Below are 23,175 nucleotides of genomic sequence, written 5' to 3' on the forward strand. Positions count from 1 at the left end.
TTGTATTCGAACATTATGAAGTACCTCGAAGAAAACAATTTATTGACACATAGTCAGCATGGTTTCAGAAAATATCGTTCTTATGAAACACAACTAGCTCTTTATACTCATGAAGTAATAAGTGCTATCGACAGGGGATATCAAATTGATTCCATATTTTTAGATTTCAAGAAGGCTCTTGACACCATTCCTCACAAGCGACTTCTAACCAAACTGCATGTCTATGGAGCATCGCATCAGTTGTGCGACTGGATTCATGATTTCCTGTCAGAAAGATCACAGTTCGTAGTAATAGATGGAAAGTCATTGAGTAAAACAGAAGTAATATCCGGCATTCCCCAAGGAAGTGTTATGGGCCCTCTATTGTTCCTGATCTATATTAACGACATAGGAGACAGAATGAAATTTTCACTCTACAGTGGAGTGTGCGCTGATATGAAACTTCCTGGCAGATTAAAACTGTGTGCCGGACCGAGACTCGAACTCGGGACCTTTGCCTTTCGCGGGCAAGTGCTCTATCGACTGAGATACCCAAGCACAACTCATGCCCCTTCCTCACAGCTTTAATTCCGCCAGTACCTCGTCTCCTACCTTCCAAACTTCACAGAAGCTCTCCTGCGAACCTTGCAGAACTGGCACTCCTGGAAGAAAGGATATTGTGGAGATATGGCTTAGCCACAGCCTGGGGGATGTTTCTAGGATGAAATTTTCACTCTACAGTGGAGTGTACGCTGATATGAAACTACCTGGCAGATTAAAACTGTGTGCCGGACCGAGACTCGAACTCGGGACCCGAGTTCGAGTCTCGGTCCGGCACACAGTTTTAATCTGCCAGGAAGTTTCGGCATAGGAGACAATTGACTGTCTTAGATTGTTTGCAGATGATGCTGTCATTTACCATCTTGTAAAGTCATCAGATGATCAAAATGACTTGCAAAATGATTTAGATAAGATATCCGTATGGTGTGAAAAGTGGCAATTGACCCTGAATAAGGAAAAGTGTGAAGTTATTCACATGAGTACTAATAGAAATCAGCTAAATTTCTATTACACGATAAGTCACACACATCTGAAGGCTGTAAATTCAACTAAATACTTAGGGATTACAATTAAAAATAACCTAAATTGGAAACGATCACATAAATAATATTTTAGGTAGAGCAAACCAAAGACTGTGATTCATTGGCAGAACACTTAGAAGGTGCAGCAGGTCTACTAAAGAGACTGCTTAACCATGCTTGTCCACCCTATTCTGGAGTATTGCTGTGCAGTGTGGGATCCGCATCAGGTGGGACTGACGGATGACATCGAAAAAGTACAAAGAAGGGCAGTTCATTTTGTGTTACTGCGAGATAGGGGAGATAGTGTCACATACATGATACATCAATTGGAGTGGCAATCATTAAAACAAAGGCGTTTTTTGTTGCGACGGGATCTTCTCATGAAATTTCAATCACCAGTTTTCTCCTCTGACTATGAAAACATTCTGCTGGCACCCACCTACATAGGGAGAAATGATCATCACAATAAAATAAGAGAAATCAGGGCTCGCACAGAAAAATTTAAGTGCTCGCATGCCGTTTGAGAGTGGAACAGTAGAGAGATCGTTTGAATGTGGTTCACTGAACCCTCTGCCAGCCACTTTATTGTGAATCGCAGAGTAATCACATAAATGTAGACTTTTCAAATGCCCCTCATATGCTGGCCATGGGTTACACTTTATCTAAACAACGTCCAAAACTGAGCTTTTGAAATAAATTTATGTCTACATTGAAAAAAATAGAAGGAATGAAAATAAGATAACACATCAATTACTCCGAGTTTAAGATAGGCACAATAAAAAGGCTGTGATACATTTGAGCTTTCAGCCGAAAGCCCTACATCTAAAGCACACAAATTCACGCAGTGATCTTGTGTATTTGAGTTGTGAATGTGTGTGTTTCTACTTTAGGAGAAGCCCTTTTGGTCATCAAAATCTCAAATGTGTATAGCAGTCCTTTTTGTTGGGCCTGTCTGCTACTCAAGTGTCTCCTTTATAACTGTTTTTAACAATTTATCCTATTTCTCTACTTTGAGAAGTATTAATAGGGCAATTTTTGACAGTTATTTTTGTTAATATCCAAACGGTTTTGAGGTACATTTTGCAAAATTGCACAAACTAAGTGTCGTCCTCAGGCACACTGTAACCTGGAACATTGATATTTCACTCACAGTGGACCATATCTAACGTAACATCATGGTTTTAGTACATTTTGTCATCATAAACATTGCTGTGCTAACTAATTCAGAGTTTTCAGTGTATAGGGTGGTCAACATTGCCCATATCAGAGGTCTTGTGATGTGAGATCTTGGGAAACGACACACCTTCTGCCTGAGAAAAGAAAACAGTCTAATAGTTACCTCTATCTGTGAGGCATGAGCTTTGACAGTTAATTTGTCCATTTGAGGTGTCACCAAATTTGATGTAAAAGGATTTGGGTTTTAAGGGAGAGGGTAAGGAGTCATTCCAATCCCGAGAGCGGAAAGACTTACCTTAGGGGGAAAAAAGGACAGGTATACACTCGCGCACACACACATATCCATCCGCACATACACAGACACAAGCAGACATTTGTAAAGGCAAAGATTTTGGGCAGAGATGTCAGTTGAGGCGGAAGTACAGAGGCAAAGATGTTGTTGAAAGACAGGTGAGGTATGAGCGGCGGCAAATTGAAATTAGCGGAGATTGAGGCCTGGCGGATAATGAGAAGAGAGGATATACTGAAGGGCAAGTTCCCATCTCTGGAGTTCTGACAGGTTGGTGTCAGTGGGAAGTATCCAGATAACCCGGAGGGTGTAACACTGTGCCAAGATGTGCTGGCCGTACACCAAGGCATGTTTAGCCACAGGGTGATCCTCATTACCAACAAACACTGCCTGCCTGCGTCCATTCATGCGAATGGACAGTTTGTTGCTGGTCATTCCCACATAGAAAGCTTCACAGTGTAGGCAGGTCAGTTGGTAACTGACCTGCCTATATATATATAGGGAAACATTCCACGTGGGGAAAATATATCTAAAAACAAAGATTCTGTAACTTACCAAACTAAAGTGTTGGCATGTTGATAGAAACAATAACAAACACAAACACACACACAAATTTCAAGCTTTCACAACCCACGGTTGCTTCACCAGGAAAGAGGGAAGGAGAGGGAAAGACGAAAGGATGTGAGTTTTAAGGCAGAGGGTAAGGAATCATTCCAATCCCAGGAGCGGAAAGACTTACCTTGAGGGGGAAAAGGGGCAGGTATACACTCGCGCGCACACACACACATATCCATCTGCACATAACAGACACAAGCAGACATATGTAAAGGCAAAGAGTTTGGGTAGAGATGTCAGTCGAGGCAGAAGTACAGAGGCAAAGATGTTTATTGAATGACAGATGAGGTATGAGTGGCGGCAACTTGAAATTAGCGGAGGTTGTGGCCTGGTGGATAACAGGATGAGAGGATATATTGAATGGCGAGTTCCCATCTCCGGAGTTCTGATAGGTTGGTGTCAGTGGGAAGTATCCAGATAACCCGGACGGTGTAACACTGTGCCAAGATGTGCTGGCTGTGCACCAAGGCATGTTTAGCCACAGGGCAATCCTCATTACCAACAAACACTGTCTGCCTGTGTCCGTTCATGTGAATGGACAGTTTTTTGCTGGTCATTCCCACATAGAAAGCTTCACAGTGTAGGCAGGTCAGTTGGTAAATCACGTGAGTGCTCTCACACGTGGCTCTGCCTTTGATCGTGTACACCTTCCGGGTTACAGGACTGGAAATCAGATCCATCCTTCATGAAATCCTCCCCACTCCACCAAGAGTGTCTTTCTGCCATCCACCTAACCTTTGTAACCTCTTAGTTCATCCCTATGAAATCCCCAAACCACCTTCCCTACCCTCTGGCTCCTACCCTTGTAACCACCCCCAGTGTAAAACCTGTCCCAAGCACCCTCCCACCACCACCTACTCCAGTCCTGTAACCCGGAAGCAATGTTGCAATACGATAAACCGCATCATGATAGACTACAATCCAACCTTTATCAAAGTCGGAAACATGATGGTACGCATTTTTCCTCCTTACACGAGGCATCACAACAACGTTTCACCAGGCAACGCCGGTCAACTGCTGTTTGTGTATGAGAAATCGGTTGGAAACTTTCCTCTTGTCAGCACGTTGTAGGTGTTGCCATCGGCGCCAACTTTGTGTGAATGCTCTGAAAAGCTAATCATTTGCATATCACAGCATCTTCTTCCTGTCAGTTAAATTTCACGTCTGTAGCATGTAATCTTCATGGTGTAGCAAATTTAATGGCCAGTAGTGTATCTTAATGACTTTAAATGATGAGTACAATAGTACAAGTGTTTTTGAAAATGTTGTATATTTCTGCAAAACACTTATTAGCGACGATGTCCAGCAGTTAAATAAAATATAAGCTGAATAACAGGGAAACAATAGATTCCCACTGCTCGTAATTAGTCATGAACAACAACATAGCTCACAAGATATTCACTTCTAAATGCATACTACGTCTTCACTGTAGAAACCACAGAAATCTCACATGTTCACAAGTCGACACTCTGAAGTATTTCTATCTTGCATGATCACGTGCAAACTGCCCACACTCTCCAAGTCTTTCCTGCAGCCATATGTCCATCGTGCCATCATGTCCAGCATCTCTGTGTCCTATGCAACTGTCTCTTGCACCGCACTGCCCAGAACTGCCTCTCCATTCACTTCAGTAGTCACCTCCCTTAGTAACGTGTGCTGTGATTGGCGATAGCACTCCCGTCATGTCTCCAAGCCAACGCACACTCCCAAACTTTTAGAAGCACTTTCAAAATAGCAAATTTACATTTAAATAACTTGAAATTAAATAAATATTCCTACAGCTGGACCATAATCGCGCTCTAACTCACGTTATTAAATAAATAAACAAATTAAATATACTTATATGAAAGGAATAAGGGTGAAGGTAAGCCAGTAGCCTAATGTCTCCGTGCTTTCTAAAACACATTACATATTTAACCAGTTTCTTCATGCATAGTTTATATCAGATATAGACAAAGACATAGATGAATACATACATTTATAAGCATGCTGCTACCGTTTTTTCGTGTCACTGTGGAGTACTTATGGCTTGACGCAATCGATAGTAATCAGCCACTTTGACCTCCAATAAGTCATGCACTATTCAAGTTACATGCCTGTAACTTATACGAATTTAGGTTTAGTTTTTGGAAATTCGTTGCTGGGTGTTATTTGTATAATTTACAGTCTGATATTAAATTTTAAACTAATAAAGATATTGAAAATCTGGTTACACCATCCAGAATCGTCGTGCAAATAACGGTAACGTACATTTTTCTTTTTGAGGCATCATGATTCATCTGGCTACTATTAATTTCTATATGAACTATGAAATGCCTGCCATGATGGTTTCACGAAGACCGCCATCTTTGGAACTCTCGGTGTGTCTCCTTCATTGACACAGCATCACCATGGAATTCCTTGCCACATGGCTGGACTATGTGCTGGGGCTACTCCTCATGCTCAGCTAACATTCGACACCACGTGGTTGCTGCCAGGCCGCTGCCCGCCGAGAGGCCCCCACCCAGCCACACCAACTCCTAACTTAGAATATTTCCAGGGCACCACAACTCGCCCGTTACCTCACACATTTCCACTTATTAACATTCTAGCTAGTCAGAATGATCAGAAGTAGCACACTTCACTTCATACAAGTACATATAAAACAAATCTCAAAGAACAGAATCCAGTGATTAAAACGCCAGGCCAATAGTGTTTACGAGATTTTTGTAGTGGTGTAGGAGCAGCATGAATTTCGAAATAAACTTAAACTAACACAAATTATGAATGAAACTGCATCTTAAATAAATACCTGCATTTCAGTTACGTGTAAACAATTTTATTTTTTGGACAAGAAATGAAATTTTTAAATGCACTTTTGCTTATGTGCGATTTCGTAAGCTCTTCCTGTGCCACTCAGCACTAAGGCACTTGCTTGCACTAATTTTTCTGTCACACTACACACATTCACATGGATTTTAGCACAAAGCGTTGATAAACTCACATCAGTCTTTTGACCAAGTGCCTCACAGAAATCATGCCTGCCTCTGAATTCCGAGCTCTCCTGTTTGTCATGACAAATCTATCTTACAACAAAAACCAAAAGTAGAAACCCCTCAACAAACCATTTCCCAAAACCAGCCAGGATCCTCGCTAAGGATTTCCTCCAGCAGAAAATGATACTTTAAGAACAAAGTCACAAGACAAATGACTGAATCACAGTAAGCTCAAATCCCCATGAGTTCTATTTAATTCACTTTGATAAATCCTTCCTACCTCCACGCACCAAAAATTGCATGCACATACAATTACAATTGTAATACACTTCAAATTGACCACTAAATTCTTTGCCACACTCTTATACAAAGCATAAATCAATACATGTTTTACTTAAATCCACGAGGCCACTGACCTCCATGCACCCTCAGAGCCTAAACTTCCCCCTTTTGCACACGTACAGTGCCACAATAAACTAACAAATTACTAATGGATCCCCAAATAAACACATAAATTATCCCTCCAAAATTACTATCACTAATTACAGATTAGAACAGCTTTTCATTTCTGCCCTTTCTCTATATACCCTTAGCAATTTTAGAATTCTCATTTTTCTACAGATGCGGTAGCAATGACCATAACATTCTACTGTACCAATGCCAATCAGTCTCATTAGAATCACACTCCTCCTTCATATACCAATTTGTACGAACTTCATCACACAAACTGTACCCATCCGCACTATTTACTTCAGCCCTCTCTAAGTTTTCTGTTAGTTCTTCCACACATTTCGCCGATTCACTACCCACAGCATGCACAACTTTACTGTTTTTCCCCTCCAAAATATCAACACTTGCAGCTTCAACAAAATTACACATTAATTCACCGTTAACACTTTATCTTCCTGAAATAAAACATCTATGCCTAAGCCATCAGCACCATAAATATTCGTCTCAGCAACCTTATTTGTTGATACTCCATTTAAATCACAACATAAATGCACATCAGAAACCTTACTTTCCTCTGTCAACAAGTCAACTTCACGTGAATCATACACAACTTTATCCTCCGCCGCTACATTACACAAATTGCTGCTACCTTGTCATACAATTTTGGAACTTCCTGACTTGCTACATTCCGCTGTGATCGGACAAAAATCAGCACACACTGCCATTTCTACACACATTAACCCCCAACCCTACTTTACATACATTCTCACATTCATACTGTTACAAACGTTTTAGATCCACACATTCATCAATACATTTCGTTTCACCTTCATTCGTGACTAGAAACACGTAAATTTCTTCCTCCAAAGTATCAATACCAGTAGCTTTTACATCATTACATGAATTACCATTACTCTGTTCCTTTAAGCAGAAATCATCTACCTCCACCGATGCATTTTTAATTTCAACTGATGGTGAGATCAATGCTAAGCCGCCTTCACTAACATCGACACTTTTCGCCAGTTCACAAATACTTGCTACTACGACACCTTCCTTACTGCAATTGCTACTATTTGCTGATACCTCTTCAGAACTCTCCACACGATTTGCTTTCACAAAATTCATCTCCTTTTTAACTTCTTTTTGAATCATCGAATCTTTCCATTCATCACCATTCACACACTCATTCATTACACATCCATAACTTACATCATTCCCCGCAGATTTATTCCCATTACTTTTACTTAAATCTCTCACAAATCTCTGCTTCCGCCGTTTGCACCTGCTTTTATTGAAAGATCCACCTATATAGCCTTCCTCTTTAACATATTCCATATTACATATTTATTGCATTTCTCCAAACCTATCAACATTTCTACCATTACCATTATCTCCAGTCCTTTTCATCGCCAGTTCAGATCACCATCCTCAGTCCTGAGATGTAGTAAACATCAGTTTCCCGACTGGTTGTTATGCGATTGCACTTCGCATGAATTTCCCGTGTCATATCTGCATTCTTTACTTGGATCCCATTCATGGGCATTATCACTCCTGTTCATTTCCCAACCATTCTGCTCATTCCAGCTACTATCTCCTTGAGAATTCCTTTGATTTCTCTCATGATTATTTTGGTGGTGATTATTTGGATTCCCATTTTGATAACTACCACCCGGTTTGCTCTGACGTTTGAACTTCAAAGCCCTCACTAATTTTTCTACAAATTCTAGAAAATTGTCCAAGGAATCACATGGACTATCGACAAGATCCCACTGCAAATCTTCGAGTAATCACCTTTTTAATGTGGTGGTTTCTGTTAAAACCCCTAACGGATTTTTCACTCACATAAGTTTGCCAAGTTCATCCATGCAAAAATCTCTCATCATCCCATTACCATACATGTAACTCAGCCAATTTAAGAATTAATTTTGGATTTGTTTTGCCTCACTCCAAAATTTATTGAAAAAACACTTTTTGAACTCTTCGTACAATTTGCATGTTTGCCCAAGACTGTGTGTCTCCCTCCAAATGCTGTTTAACATACACTCCTGGAAATTGAAATAAGAACACCGTGAATTCATTGTCCCAGGAAGGGGAAACTTTATTGACACATTCCTGGGGTCAGATACATCACATGATCACACTGACAGAACCACAGGCACATAGACACAGGCAACAGAGCATGCACAATGTCGGCACTAGTACAGTGTATATCCACCTTTCGCAGCAATGCAGGCTGCTATTCTCCCATGGAGACGATCGTAGAGATGCTGGATGTAGTCCTGTGGAACGGCTTGCCATGCCATTTCCACCTGGCGCCTCAGTTGGACCAGCGTTCGTGCTGGACGTGCAGACCGCGTGAGACGACGCTTCATCCAGTCCCAAACATGCTCAATGGGGGACAGATCCGGAGATCTTGCTGGCCAGGGTAGTTGACTTACACCTTCTAGAGAACGTTGGGTGGCACGGGATACATGCGGACGTGTATTGTCCTGTTGGAACAGCAAGTTCCCTTGCCGGTCTACGAATGGTAGAACGATGGGTTCGATGACGGTTTGGATGTACCGTGCACTATTCAGTGTCCCCTCGACGATCACCAGTGGTGTACAGCCAGTGTAGGAGATTGCTCCCCACACCATAATGCCGGGTGTTGGCCCTGTGTGCCTCGGTCGTATGCAGTCCTGATTGTGGCGCTCACCTGCACGGCGCCAAACACGCATACGACCATCATTGTCACCAAGGCAGAAGTGACTCTCATCGCTGAAGACGACACGTCTACATTCGTCCCTCCATTCACGCCTGTCGTGACACCACTGGAGGCGGGCTGCACGATGTTGGGGCGTGAGCGGAAGACGGCCTAACGGTGTGCGGGACCGTAGCCCAGCTTCATGGAGACGGTTGCGAATGGTCCTCGCCGATACCCCAGGAGCAACTGTGTCCCTAATTTGCTGGGAAGTGGTGGTGCGGTCCCCTACGGCACTGCGTAGGATCCTACGGTCTTGGCGTGCATCCGTGCGTCGCTGCGGTCCGGTCCCAGGTCGACGGGCACGTGCACCTTCCGCCGACCACTGGCGACAACATCGATGTACTGTGGAGACCTCACGCCCCACGTGTTGAGCAATTCGGCGGTACGTCCACCCGGCCTCCCGCATGCCCACTATACGCCCTCGCTCAAAGTCCGTCAACTGCACATACGGTTCACGTCCACGCTGTCGCGGCATGCTACCAGTGTTAAAGACTGCGATGGAGCTCCGTACGCCACGGCAAACTGGCTGACACTGACGGCAGCGGTGCACAAATGCTGCGCAGCTAGCGCCATTCGACGGCCAACACCGTGGTTCCTGGTGTGTCCGCTGTGCCGTGCGTGTGATCATTGCTTGTACAGCCCTCTCGCAGTGTCCGGAGCAAGTATGGTGGGTCTGACACACCGGTGTCAATGTGTTCTTTTTTCCATTTCCAGGAGTGTATTTTATTTTTGCTTCATTTGACATGTCGTGAACAAAAGCGTCTCTGCATGCAGCCAAGAAATTTACTGGTTGATATCTTCCATCATCTGTGTAATATTTAACAGATCTGGTATTTGCCCAAGGGATACTTAAAACCGGCATGACCCGTTGGGATGCTAACGAATTCAAATCACTTTTTGTCTGTTGCATTTGTTTTTTAAATTCATTTTCACTAGTGATTCTGGACTCTATTTTGTCTTTAATTTTGCCCACTTCTTTTTCCCCCTCACCTACATGATTGGCAATGTCACTAATTGCTAAACTTAAATCGCTTTTATGAGCACCTTGCACTTTTATGCAGTCGCTTACCTTGCCCCCTCTGTATCTTATCCATTTTTTCCCCAAGATATTTTTCCACTGATTCGATTTTAGATTTTATTATTACAACTTTGTCTGTAATTTTCCCCATATCTACTTGGCGCACATTTTAATTTATCATCATTTGCTTTTTCAAGGTTACCCATCATTTTTTCAACTTCCTCTTTCACAACAGAACCTATTTCAGTTCACATTGTACCCATATCAGTCCAAATTGTATCTGTAACTGTTTGAATTGTACTGATATTACTTGCCATTGTATTCATATTATTTCCCAATCCCTGGATCATTTGCATTTGCTGAGATATCATATCTCCGCCACATTCATTCCCCCTTGCCTGAATTCCTACTAGTTACAGTTTCATGCTCTGATTTTGGACTAACCAGCTCACTTCCGTTTTCAGAATTACACATACTAGGTAACTGTTTTATATTCGCGAGATCTATAAATGGAGCTTGAACTTCAGAGTTAAACACTATTTCATTATTTGCTCATGTACTTATCTGATCTGAAATGGTTGCCTCTGCCACGGTGATGCCGTCGGTTGTAGTGGAAATTGACATTGAAGACTGCCCTGGAGTACTAAAAGAAGCTGCTGGCGTACAGCTGTTGATCTGTGTCCACCACTAGATAAATGGTGTAGTTGTAGCTGCCGCCCGTTACTGTGTGTTCCAATCATCTAACCACTACTGTTCCCTGTACTCAACTTATTTAGACTCTGCGCCCTCACACAAACTGCCTTTAACGTGATAGATTAGGACCTCTACCAATAGCATGTGTTAATTGTGAAAATTACTGCGTAGTTTCACTATCTTCACAAATCTACTTGCGGAAAAAAGCCGATCTCACACCGTGTTTTGTGAGAGGTTCACTCTACAGAAATCTCTACTGGTTTTGCAAAGGTTTTTACGCTTCACATAGTACGCTGAATAACAGAGAGCAAAGGAATTACCACTTTGCAGGGCACAAATCCTGGATGAGCTCCCAATTGCAGGCTTTCAAAATAATAATGAAAGGATGTGAGGTGGTGTTGTGGTGGCCCTCAACTACGTGCCCTCAGACTCAGAGTTGAAATATTAAAAGTTTTGGCTGGTTTTGTTGTCTAGGGGCTGGGATATGTAGTTGCTGGTTTACAAGCCAAATACTGCTGAGTCTACAGTACACAATATGAATATACATATGAATCAAATGGTCAAAGGTTCCTATCACTCGGCAATTGCAAATTTTGAATGTAATATAGACATTTATAAATGAAAGATTGCAATTAAATAAAATCTGCAGGTACTATATTAATGACTTTAAATCATGAGTATGGAAACAATAGATTCCTACTGCTCATAATTAGTCATGAACAACAACATACCTCACGAGATATTCACTTCTAAATGCATATTACGTCTTCACTGTAGAAACCACAGAAATCTCACACGTTCACAAGTCGGCACTCAAAAGAATTTATATCTCCCGTGATCACGTGCAAACCGCTCCACACTCTCCAAGTCTTTCCTGGACTGTCTCTTGCACCACACTGCTCAGAACTGCCTCTCCATTCACTTCAGTAGTCGCTTCCCTTAGTAACGTGCGCTGTGATTGGTGATAGCACTGCCGTCATATCTCCAAGCCAACACACACTCACAAACGTTTTGAAACACTTTCGAAATGCTGGATTTGCATTTAAATAACTTGCAAGGAATAGAACTAAAGGTAGGCCAGTAGCCTAATGTCTCTGTGCTTTCTAAAACACAGTAAATATTTAACCAATTTCTTCATGTGTAGTATATATTGGATATAGACAAAGACATAGACGAAAACAGATATTTATAAGCATGATGCTACCGTTTTTGCATGTCAGTTATGGTCCGATGCAATCAATAGTAATCGGCCACTTTGACCAACAACAACTCATGTAGTATTCAAGTTACATGCCTGTAACTTATACGAATTTAGGTTTACACTAATAGCTTTCTAAATGCACATCGAATGACAAAATCAGATGGACCGTTTAGATTTTGGAAATTTGTTGCTGGATGTTACTTGTGTAACTTACAGTCAGACACTAAATTTTAAACTAATAAAGATATTGAAAATCTGGTTTTGCCATCAGAATCATCACGCAAATAATGGTAATGTATGTTTCTTTTTGAGGTATCATGATTCATCTGGCTACTGTTAATTTTTATATGAACTGTGAAATGCCTGCCATGATAGTTTCACAAAGTCCACCATCTTTGGCACTCTTGGCATGTTTCCTTCATCGACACAGCATCACCATGGAATTCCCAGCCATGCGGCTGGACCACACACTGGGCCTACCCCTCATGCTCAGCTAACGTTTGGCACCATGTTGTTTCTGCCGGGCTGCGGCCTGCCGAGAGGCCCCCGCGTGGCCATGCCAACTCCGAACTTAGAATATTTCCAGGGCACCACAACTCGCCCATTACCTCACAACCCCCACCTTAAAGATGGCTACATCAGTACCTCTATCCATATCAAACCTACCAACCACCAGCAATACCTCCACTTTGACAGCTACCAGCCTTTCCTTACCTTCCATACAACCTAGCCATCCATGGCCATCACATCTGTAGTGACGAGCAGTCCCTCTCAAAACACGCCGAGGGTCTCACTGAGTCCTCTACAGACCATAATTACCCTCCAAACCTTGTAAAAAAGCAGATATCCCGTGCCTTATCCCTCCAGTCACCCATTGCCTCATCTCTCAAGTCACCCATCACCTCCCAAAGTCCCACCGTGTGGCCACAGAGGAGCATTCTCCTCATGACTCAGTACCACCCATGACTGGAGCAACTGAATCACATTCTCCACCATTCTCTCATCATGCCCTGAAATAAGGAATTTCCTACCCACTATCCTTCCCACTCCTCCCTTAGTGGTATTCCATTGCCCACTGAATCTACACAATATCATCATCTATCCCTACACAATTCCTTCTCCCAATGCCTTTCCTCATGACTCATATTCCTGTAATAGACCTAGACGCATGACCTGTCCCATACATCCTCCCACCACCTCCTACTCCAGGTGGATAACTTCTCTACTTCAGTTTACTTCCTTGCAGCCAAGTATTTTATAGCAGATCGATAAAAGAAACAATTCATCAGTGTCACTGCAAATCTCAAATCATTTTACATTCTGCAGATATTCAGACATCTTTCAAGCTACAATTGATGACTGCAACTTCATTAATGTAATACTCAAACACTGATTAAATATTCCCCTTATAACATGGCTTCTTAATCAGCTTCTATTCTGTACCGTGAGTGTATTAATTCAAATGATCAGATTCGACCCACTATTCCTAAAATACCGCCAAATAACTGAAACTAGGTTTCTTTCATTCATCTAACTCTGTAAGATAACTTTCAGGCTCGGTGACTTTTGTGCACCTGCTGACACCAATGTGAGTACCCACCCTACAAAAATTTCATCATCTATTTAAGCCCCAAACCCTGTAATATGTTATGATAAAATGAGGATCCAACTGTGATAAGATTCATATCAAGTGCACATGTACTTGGGGCAAGGGGTAGGAGGGGAGCTGCCCCCCTCCCTCATAGCTTTGAGGGAAAGGAAAAAAAATAAAGTGTAGTCAGATGTTTATATTTTAAGTCAGTATTGCGCAGGTTTTTAACAGGAGCAGAACTGGAACTTTTTTTATCGCTACTTACAAGTTACCATTTATCTTCAAAAATATTAAAAATACTCCATACCCCAGCCTGCCCCCCCCCCCCCCTCCGCTCCCCACACCTTACAAAAACTATAAGTTCTGTTCAGCAGCCAATATTGATATATGGCTTCTACCAATCTGTCAGTGAGACTAACGATCATAGGCAAGTAGTGTATGTGAGCAATATCCACCATCATCTTCTGAACAAATTGTGAAACCCAATTGTAAAGACCTATGCAGTCATTCTGCTACCAAAGAAATTAATATCTTTTTCTATAGCGGCATCTTCAAGGTCCAGAGAAACAAAGTATGTTTTCAGCCCATAATTGGCCTACATAATCCTTATACAGGGGTCCCAGGAATGTTGCCACAGACTTGTAAGGGAGGTGGATCACATCGTAAGGATTGAGAAAAGGCTGCAAATACCAGGAGTAAGTTGTAACAGAAGTCAAAGATCAGAAAGCAAACAAGAGAGTGATTCGTTTATTGAGTATAATTAGTACACATGGCATACAACATGAATGCAGCTCTAATGTTATAACAGATGCTCAAAGTTTGCGCTATCAGATGACACACATGCCTGACACCGATAGAGCGTTGGCTGCCTGACAACTCAAACACACCAGGAGTTTCTTTGGTTTTAGCTGCTGTGCAAATGATACTTGTGACGAGATGCATTTCAGGCTCCACAGGATTGTGATACATAAGGTATTTCATGGCTCCCAACAGAAAGAAATCAAGGCTCAATAAATCCAGTGAGCATAGGGACAAGGGAACCAGACCACCACACCCAATCAATGCAGGAATAACCTGTTCATGAAAAGCCAAACCAAAATGAGCAGGCACCCCATCATGTTGGAACCACAAGCTATATCTCGTATTTGCTGGAACATCTCCAAGCAAGCTGGGAAGAACTTGTTCCAGAAAGCTGATAATCCACAGCGGTCAAGCAAGATGGTAAAAGGTACAGCCCAACTAAGCAGTCGCTGACCAAACTCGCACTGAGAAGCATTGTTGTGCCACATGGCGCCAAACACTGTGGCAGATTTCCGGTGCCCACAAATGCTCATTTTAGCTATTGAATATGTCATCCCTAGTGTATGTAGCCACATCGGTTAACAACACATAAGCTAAGAAATGTGCTTCTTGGCCACTTTGTTGCAGAAACCACTGTGTGAAACTCACATGAGCAGGTGGTCCCTTGGGTGCAATGAAAGGTGTGTAAGGACTAAGTGCTCAAAACATGCTGGACACTGCAATGAAACAGACTCAAGTCTGAGGCAACGGTACATTTGCCGGTGCTTGGATTAGCCTCTATGGAATCCAACACACTTTCTTCCATAACGACTCCATGCCCTGATTGTGGCCTGCCCTCAATAGCCCTGCCACTTCTTAAAGACACAAACTAATACAAATTTTGATGCAGACACACAAAGAAACTGTGATGTAGCTGATGTCTGCCTGGAAGTGTTCTCAATAAATGCATTCAGCGGTTCATCCATTGTACACAGCTATTCCATACATGAAGTACATGTCTGCAAGCTCACTGTTCATATATTGTTACATGCTCCTCATATATTGGCTCTCATGTACAGCACCACATAGCAGCAACCCCCTCCAATACACTCACATAGAGCACCACCTAGAAGCATTAGACAATGTTTGTAGCCATGGATTGCTGTGCAATTCTCAGTTTTTATGATGTGACCCATCTCTCCTGGAAAATTGCCACAAAATTTCTGGGAAATCTGTGTATAAATTGCTGTCTCTTCTTTATCATCCACTGCATTCTCTTCTCACATGCCTCCCCCATCTCCCCCTTCCAATTATATATTTCTCACACGTATTACACACTTTGATTTCATTCTTTTCTTTCTTTATCTGCCAGTTTTATCTTACATATACTGTTTATTCCATTTACTGCATATTTATATCTTGTCTTTGACCTTTTACTATCTAAAATTTGCTAGTATTAATCAAAATTTTGGCTCTCTTATTTCCATCAAAAGTTCATAATTTTTGAAATTAAAAGCTCCTTTTGATAGAAATCTAACAATGGAAAATCCAGGATGGAATGTAACAATACGAGAGAAGGAAAGCTGCTACTCACCATATAGCGGAGATACTGAGCCGCGATAGCCACGATAAAAAGATTCACACAATCATAGCTTTCAGCCATTAAGGCCTTTGTCAGCAGTAGACACACATACACACACGCACACACACACTCACGCAAGCACAACTTGCACACACATCTGCAGTCTCAGAGAGCTTGGCAGTGTAGTTTCAGCTCTCTGAGACTGCAGATGTGTGTGCAAGTTGGGCTTGCGTGAGTGTGTGTGTGCATGTATCTACTGCTGACAAAGGCATTAATGGCCGAAAGCTATGATTGTGTGAATCTCTTTATTGTGCCTATCACGGCTCAGCATCTCCGCTATACGGTGAGTAGCAACTTTCCTTCTCTCGTATTGTTACTTTTGATAGAAATCTATTAGTTTCATATCACTGCAGTTTTGACTCCTTTATATCTTGTGTTGCTTGTGACTTTTCATTGCGATTCATATTTCCTCCCTCCACTAATGCCTCTTTGGGGTGGTGAAAGTGCTAAGCACTTCTGTAGCCTGAAATGAAGTGCTGCAAGTCAGTCACATATTAGCCTTTCTTTCATAGCTTTTATTTTATTTCACAGAAGCCTAAACACATAGATCAAGAAACAGCTGCTACAGGTTCACAACATTTTCTTATTATAATTTTGGTTACTGCTTAGTACTACTTTTCTCATGAAACACATTTTAGTTGTTCCCTATTTTTGTGAGTGTTGTTTGAGCAAAATGTCAGATGCTATTTAGCCATATAACTCTGTGTCAGTAAACTAATACAGAATATGGGACAAAAGTGATTAATAGACTGTACAGTTACTTTTCATCATATATTTTTATGTTCATACCACTACGGAAAATGTTGCATTTATGTCGGAGTTTTCATTATCATCCAAACAAATTACAGCTTCTGTGGAGGAAAGATTTGTTGTAGTTACACAATTAACTTTGTTCTAGGGAGCAGGCTGCACTGCGCTTCTTGTGGCAGTGGTGTCCAGGAAACTGGAATTAACTAGGGCAGAAAAGCATGTCCATAATTTTATGATGGACACGCAACTGACAAAAAGGGTAAGTGTGAATCCAAAGTTAAAAGCTACTGTTGACAAGTGTCTGAAAGTGTTTGTTGAACTTAGAAGTCATCATTTAGTAACAGTTCCATTTCTTATCATTGTTACTCCATTCTTTTCATTAGTCAGTGGCCTTAAAAAAAATGCAAGATGGTTGAAAGAAGAAAGTTTTATTCATTTCCAGTGTAGTAGGAATTCAGATCTAATTATTTTCCAAAAATCTATTTTCACTCAGCTATCACTTGATACTTTTTCTTTGTGTATTTTATTACTTATCTCTTTTGATATACCTTCATTTCATGAAATATTTTGGTATCATTTTACATGAAATGATTAAGCACAATTTTCTACATTAACATTCTTTGATTACAGACAAAACTTTCAAATGTAGCTAAAAACAAACAAACAATATCTCTCTCTCTCTCTCTCTCTCTCTCTCTCCCCTGCAGCTTGACTAGGGTCAACGATCTACATGAATCCCTGTCAAAGACCCAGTCCAAGACCTGTCCAATGCACCCACCTCGCAGCACACCCTACTCAAGTCCCACAATAGAATTATCCTGTCACATCAGAGGCAAAGCCATCTTTGGAAACAGTCATGTCAGCTCTGTTTTTATTTCTGCTGAGCATTTTATGTGGACATGATCATCTGTCAGCTGTTCAACTGAGTGAAAGGCTACTGCAAGCTGTGGCCAAGAGCAGAGTTGACCAGCCAGTGACTGAAGGGGCTGCTTCCATCCCTAAAACCAGCTTCTCTGAAGTACATAGAGGGTACTTGGATTTAAAACTCAACTTCTGTTCCTGTAATGCTCCTGGCATCAATATTTGCTAGCCCCTTCCCCCTGCCCCTCACATGCCTCTACTCTGCCTCAGACCCCATATTCACTCACACTGCACTCCTTTCTCTGTTGTGTCATCCCCCCTTCCATTCCAGTACTCCACATTATCATTATTGAGTGCTGCACAAACTTGCCCATGTTGGTACCTGTGCCCATGTTGCATTCCCATTCCACACACATGCCGTCTCGCTCCTAGGCATCAGCCACCCTCACCAACCCCTGCTCCCACTCCCTGCCTCCTTTCTCCCCTTGCCCAGTCCATCCAACACAACACCGACCCCATTCAAACCACAGAAAACTGCAACCCAGCACAGTGTACTCAGCCAACACAATATAGCTCTACATGTGTGTATGGGCACATACGAACTTGTTCTCTAGCTCAAAAAAGCTTTGTCTTGTTGATGTGACTATAGACAGCTAAATAGCTTTTCTATAATTTCATGTGCTGAGCTCATTCCTATGCTGTTTACAACCCTCAACTTATAGATCTTCGAAGGAGAAACCAAATAAAGCAAGGGGCATAAAATATCCTTTATGTACAACATATCATGTATGATACAACTTTCTTTCCATAATTTTTATATATAACATTTAAGAAGTAGTTGTTACTGTCCCTACAATTTGAAGTCATACATGGACATTTTTTATGATTTTGTAGCTCTCCACAGATGTAATAGCAACAAAATCCTCTCATACTGCTTCTTTTAATTTCTCACTTATTCCAGGGCTGTGTGTATAGACATTCGGCATCTGGACACCTCCAGACAATCTTGGTTCAAGTCCACTAGACTGTTGTATGAGAGATATGCAGTGGACATTCTTTGAAGTTCAACATTCTTACAAAGCCACATAGATGAAGATGTGTCATGCTGCTAACATTGCAACTAAGGGTTATCAATAACAGCTAGCATTACAATGATTTCCTAAAGTTATTGCAAACAGCTGCACCTTATGCTTTTTATGAACAATTTTATTAGTTCTTTTCTGTTTGACTTTTCTGTCCTTGAAAATGAAAGTTATTGTTTTTGGCTCTGCAGTTCTTGTTGGTCCTTAGCCTGGTCTAGGACATAATTCCATTCATCTCTGTCTACCGTCTTGCGCCTCCGTCCTCTGACACCAAAAACTTTTAAATCTCCTTGTATGCCATCCAAGTATCGAAGTCTTGGTCTTTTCCCACTTCTTTGTCCCACTGGCTTTTTCAGTAGGGCTATTTTTGTTAGGTTCTCAAGTTCCACGTGAAAATCATTTGTGACCCATTACAGGTGGATTATTTTAATGAACTTTATGATTTCAAGGTCTTTATATAATCTGTGAAGTTCAAAATAATATTGTCTACACCAGAACCAGCACCATTCTATTTTATATTGTGTGTGGTTTGAGCTATTCTTATTACCTTCTCCAGCGCAGTGTTAAAAAGCATACATCAGAGTACATCCTCTTGCCTCAGTCCACAGTTAGCTTCAACTTGTGACATGTATTAAATTTCATGGTATGTCAGTTCTTCATGGCTTCAATAAACTTACTTCTTTTTATGGTATCATATGCTGCTTTAAAAGCAACAAATATATAACAAATATATAATTCTTGGTAGAGCACTTGCCTGCGAAAGGCGAAGGTCCCGAGTTCGAGTCTCAGTCCGGCACACAGTTTTAATCTGCCAGGAAGTTTAATATATAATGTGTTTGTATAATGTATTCCCTTGCTTTTTCCAGTATCTGCCACAGTGTGGATATTTGATCAATAGTTGAGTTACCAGATCTAAAGCCTGCCTGATATCTCTCAATTGCTTTTTCTGCAAAAGGTTTACAAGAGGACAAAGCAGGGAGGAGAATATTTTATATGTGCTGTTCAGTAATGTAACTCCACGATGCCCCCTTTCTTATGTATATCACATATTATGCCAATATTCCAAACATCTGGGTTGACCTTTTGTGTCCATATATCTGAGATAATGGCATACATGCATCTAACTAGATGTTCTCCACCACACTTAATAAGTTCAGCTGACAGGTTGTCATTGCCAGGTGACATTGTTGGCTAGTTTCTTTATTGTTATCCAAATGTCTTGCATCAAGAGCATCCCATTGTCCTCCTCTTTCACGTGTTGGTTTCCGGTTAGTTCCCATGCTTTGGCATTCTCTGAGTATAATTATTCCTTGAAGTACTCTGCCCAAAGATGTAACACTCCTTCTTCTGTGATGCTACTTGTTCACCATTTTTTCCTCTGCATTTTATAGTTTTTTTTAATTCTTTTGTAAGGCCATTGACCTTTCTGGGAAATTTCATGCCTCCATTAGCATTATTCAGTGATTCAGTGTCTCACAACTATCTTTCAAAAAAGTTTATCTTATTTCCTTTCAGACTCCACTTACCTACACAGCTCTTTTCTCCATAGTCATCCCCTATCATTCTTGTTTTTCTGGACTGCATCTCTTTACACGCTTCGTTCTTTGTGTTTTTTGGCTCCTCATGCTCATCATACCATTAATTCCTTCTGGTCTATTGTCCCATACCAGTCACTTCCTCTGCAGCAGCCTGTATTTCATTTCTGATTTTATTCCACTGTTCATTTATGTTATAAGTATAGTTCTGCAGGATTCCTGTGAATTTATTTTCTAAATTAATAGCAGGGTGTTCATCCTTCCACTGGTCCTTAAGTTTTGAGATGATATACTTATTTTGTCTTTCTCCTTTAACTTTATGTGCTTTTGAAATTCTCCCTCTAATTTTTACTATGAGGAGGTAATGATCAGAGCCTTTATTAGCACCTCACATCAGATCCATGCCTGGAATCTATTAATATATGATCAGTTTGGTTTTTAGTATTTTTGTCTGATGACAATTGTGTGTGTATTATTGTGCTGAAACCATGTGCTACAAATTGCCATGTTAAGTGCTGCTGCAAAATTTATGAGGTGGAGTCAATTGTTAGTACCCTCTTTATGGAGGCTGTATTTACCAGTGGTGGGGGAGAAGACCCATTTCTGCCTCACCTTGGTATTCATATCTCCTACCACCATTTTTAAGAATTTATTGGACACTGTTGATAAGCTTGCTCCAGTTCCTCATAAACAGTCTCCTTCTCTTCTGCTGTCTTCTCCACAGTAGGGGCATGTGCATTTAAGAGACTGTAGTTAAAGAATTTCTCCTTTATTTGCATACAATACATCCTTGGACTTATTACTTTAAATCCTATCAGTAGTTGTTCAGTGCTTTGATTGACTATAAACCTCACCAAAATGTGTGTTCACTATTGTGGCCAATGTAGTACATAGCACACTGCTGGTTCTGGACAGTACTCTTTCCAGTCCATCTTATCTCTTGCAAGGCCACGATGTCCACCATGTGTGTTTTCACTAGTCCAATCAAGCTTCCAAGGGCTCCAATTCTATGTAATGTCCATACATTCCATGATCTAAATGTCATATTCCTTGTTACTTTTTCCTTGGGGTCTGTCTGGCTGTATTCCATTGAGCTTTCACAATGAGACTTTCTCCGGGTATGGGTAATCAGTTTATAGCCCAATCCCCTATTCTTTGGAGGACCAGTTCCGCTGCTCTCATCTGCTGTGAACCTACTTCAAAGAAGCTTTCAGTCTTATTGATGTGACTGTAGACAACTAAATAGCTTTCCCATAATTTCACTTGCTGAGCTGATCCCTATGCCATTTATGAACATCAAATTATTGATTTTTGAAGGACAAACCAAATAAAGCAAGAAACACAAAATATTGTTTATATACAAAAGTAATTTTTATACCTAACATCAGTTAAGAAATGGCTGTTACTGTCCTACAGTTTGAAGTCATACATGGATTTTTTTTTTTTTTTTTTATTAATTTGTAGCTCACCACAGATGAAATAGCAACAAAATCCTCTTATATTGCTGCTTTTAATTACTCACTTAATTCAGGGCAATGTGTGTAAGCATTTAGCATCTAGACATCCCCATATGGTCTTGATTGACATCCACTAGGCTCTTTTATGAGTGCTATGAAGTGGACATTCTTTGAAGTTTAACATTCTTTCAGAGCCATATAGATGAAGATGTGTCTTGCTGCTAGACTTTGCAACTATGGGTTATCAGTCACCGCTAGCATTAGAGTTATTTGTTAAAGTGATTGCAAACAAACTAAACCTTATGTTTTTTATAAACAATTTGTTTGCAGTTACTTTTTGTGTGACCTTTTTTGTACCTGGAAAGTGAGTGAGAACCCGTTAAAGATAAGGGTCATTTTTATCTCACTCCTGTAACTGAACCTGGTTGTGACATCCAACAAAACCTATTAAAAGTCTATTGTCATACTGTTGTGACCTTACCTATTTACTACCTTTGCCCATATTTCATCTCTCTCACAGTTTCACACCATGATGATGATTGATAAGCTTTTGTCATTATTTACCCATTAAAAGTGATCTCCTAATTTTTTGTCACCATGTAAGGTAATAGAAGTATTAGCAGATGTATATAATGGAGGCAAAAGTCACTGACAGGACAGCACCACACTCTGTGACAAGTGACATGGAGGATGGGGGGGGGCGGAGGGGGGGGGGGGAGGGGGGGGGGGGAGGAGTCATAGAGACTTTTAAAGGGTTATGTGTTTATTGTGCTCTTACCTGTATTGAATATTAGGTGGAAACTGTTCAGTTATTATTGTCATATTTTACTTTTGCAGCTGAAAAATGCAGCAGCAAATGTGCTGAGAGAAACGTGGCTCATTTACAAGCATACGAGGCTAGTAAAACGAGTCAACCCAGGACGTGTACGCACGCACCAGCGAAAGTTCCTCCTTGCCATTTATGCGTAAGTAACTGTTCTGAAAATAATTAGAAAAGCATAGGCCACAGAATTCTGGAAAACAAAGCCAAGAACTTTTATGTTTAATTTAATAAGTTTTACTATATTAGACTTGATGAAAAGAATACAAAGTGTGCTGGTAATCTCATGCTAAGCAATGAAATGAAATGTACTGATCTTAAAAGATTGCTAACTTTTTACAATCTTATTTTTATTGGCTGTTTGGTGCACATACAATGTAGCCTATATCTTATTACATACATGGTATATATGGCGATTAAAAATGTTCTGTAGGAG

At 41.0% G+C, this 23,175-nt stretch overlaps 1 protein-coding gene across 1 annotated transcript in view; it reads left to right on the forward strand.

Annotated features, from left to right (window-relative positions):
- LOC124623078 (small conductance calcium-activated potassium channel protein) overlaps positions 1–23,175 on the forward strand; it is a 234,423-nt gene that overhangs the window by 173,939 nt on the left and 37,309 nt on the right. Inside the window, exons 5-6 of the mRNA XM_047148870.1 lie at positions 17,133–17,243; positions 22,757–22,884. Of these exons, the coding sequence (XP_047004826.1) occupies positions 17,133–17,243; positions 22,757–22,884 (239 nt within the window). The remainder of the gene's footprint in view (positions 1–17,132; positions 17,244–22,756; positions 22,885–23,175) is intronic.

The sequence above is a fragment of the Schistocerca americana genome, chromosome 7 (genome assembly GCF_021461395.2).
Source record: "Schistocerca americana isolate TAMUIC-IGC-003095 chromosome 7, iqSchAmer2.1, whole genome shotgun sequence".
Taxonomy (NCBI): Eukaryota; Metazoa; Arthropoda; class Insecta; order Orthoptera; family Acrididae; genus Schistocerca; species Schistocerca americana.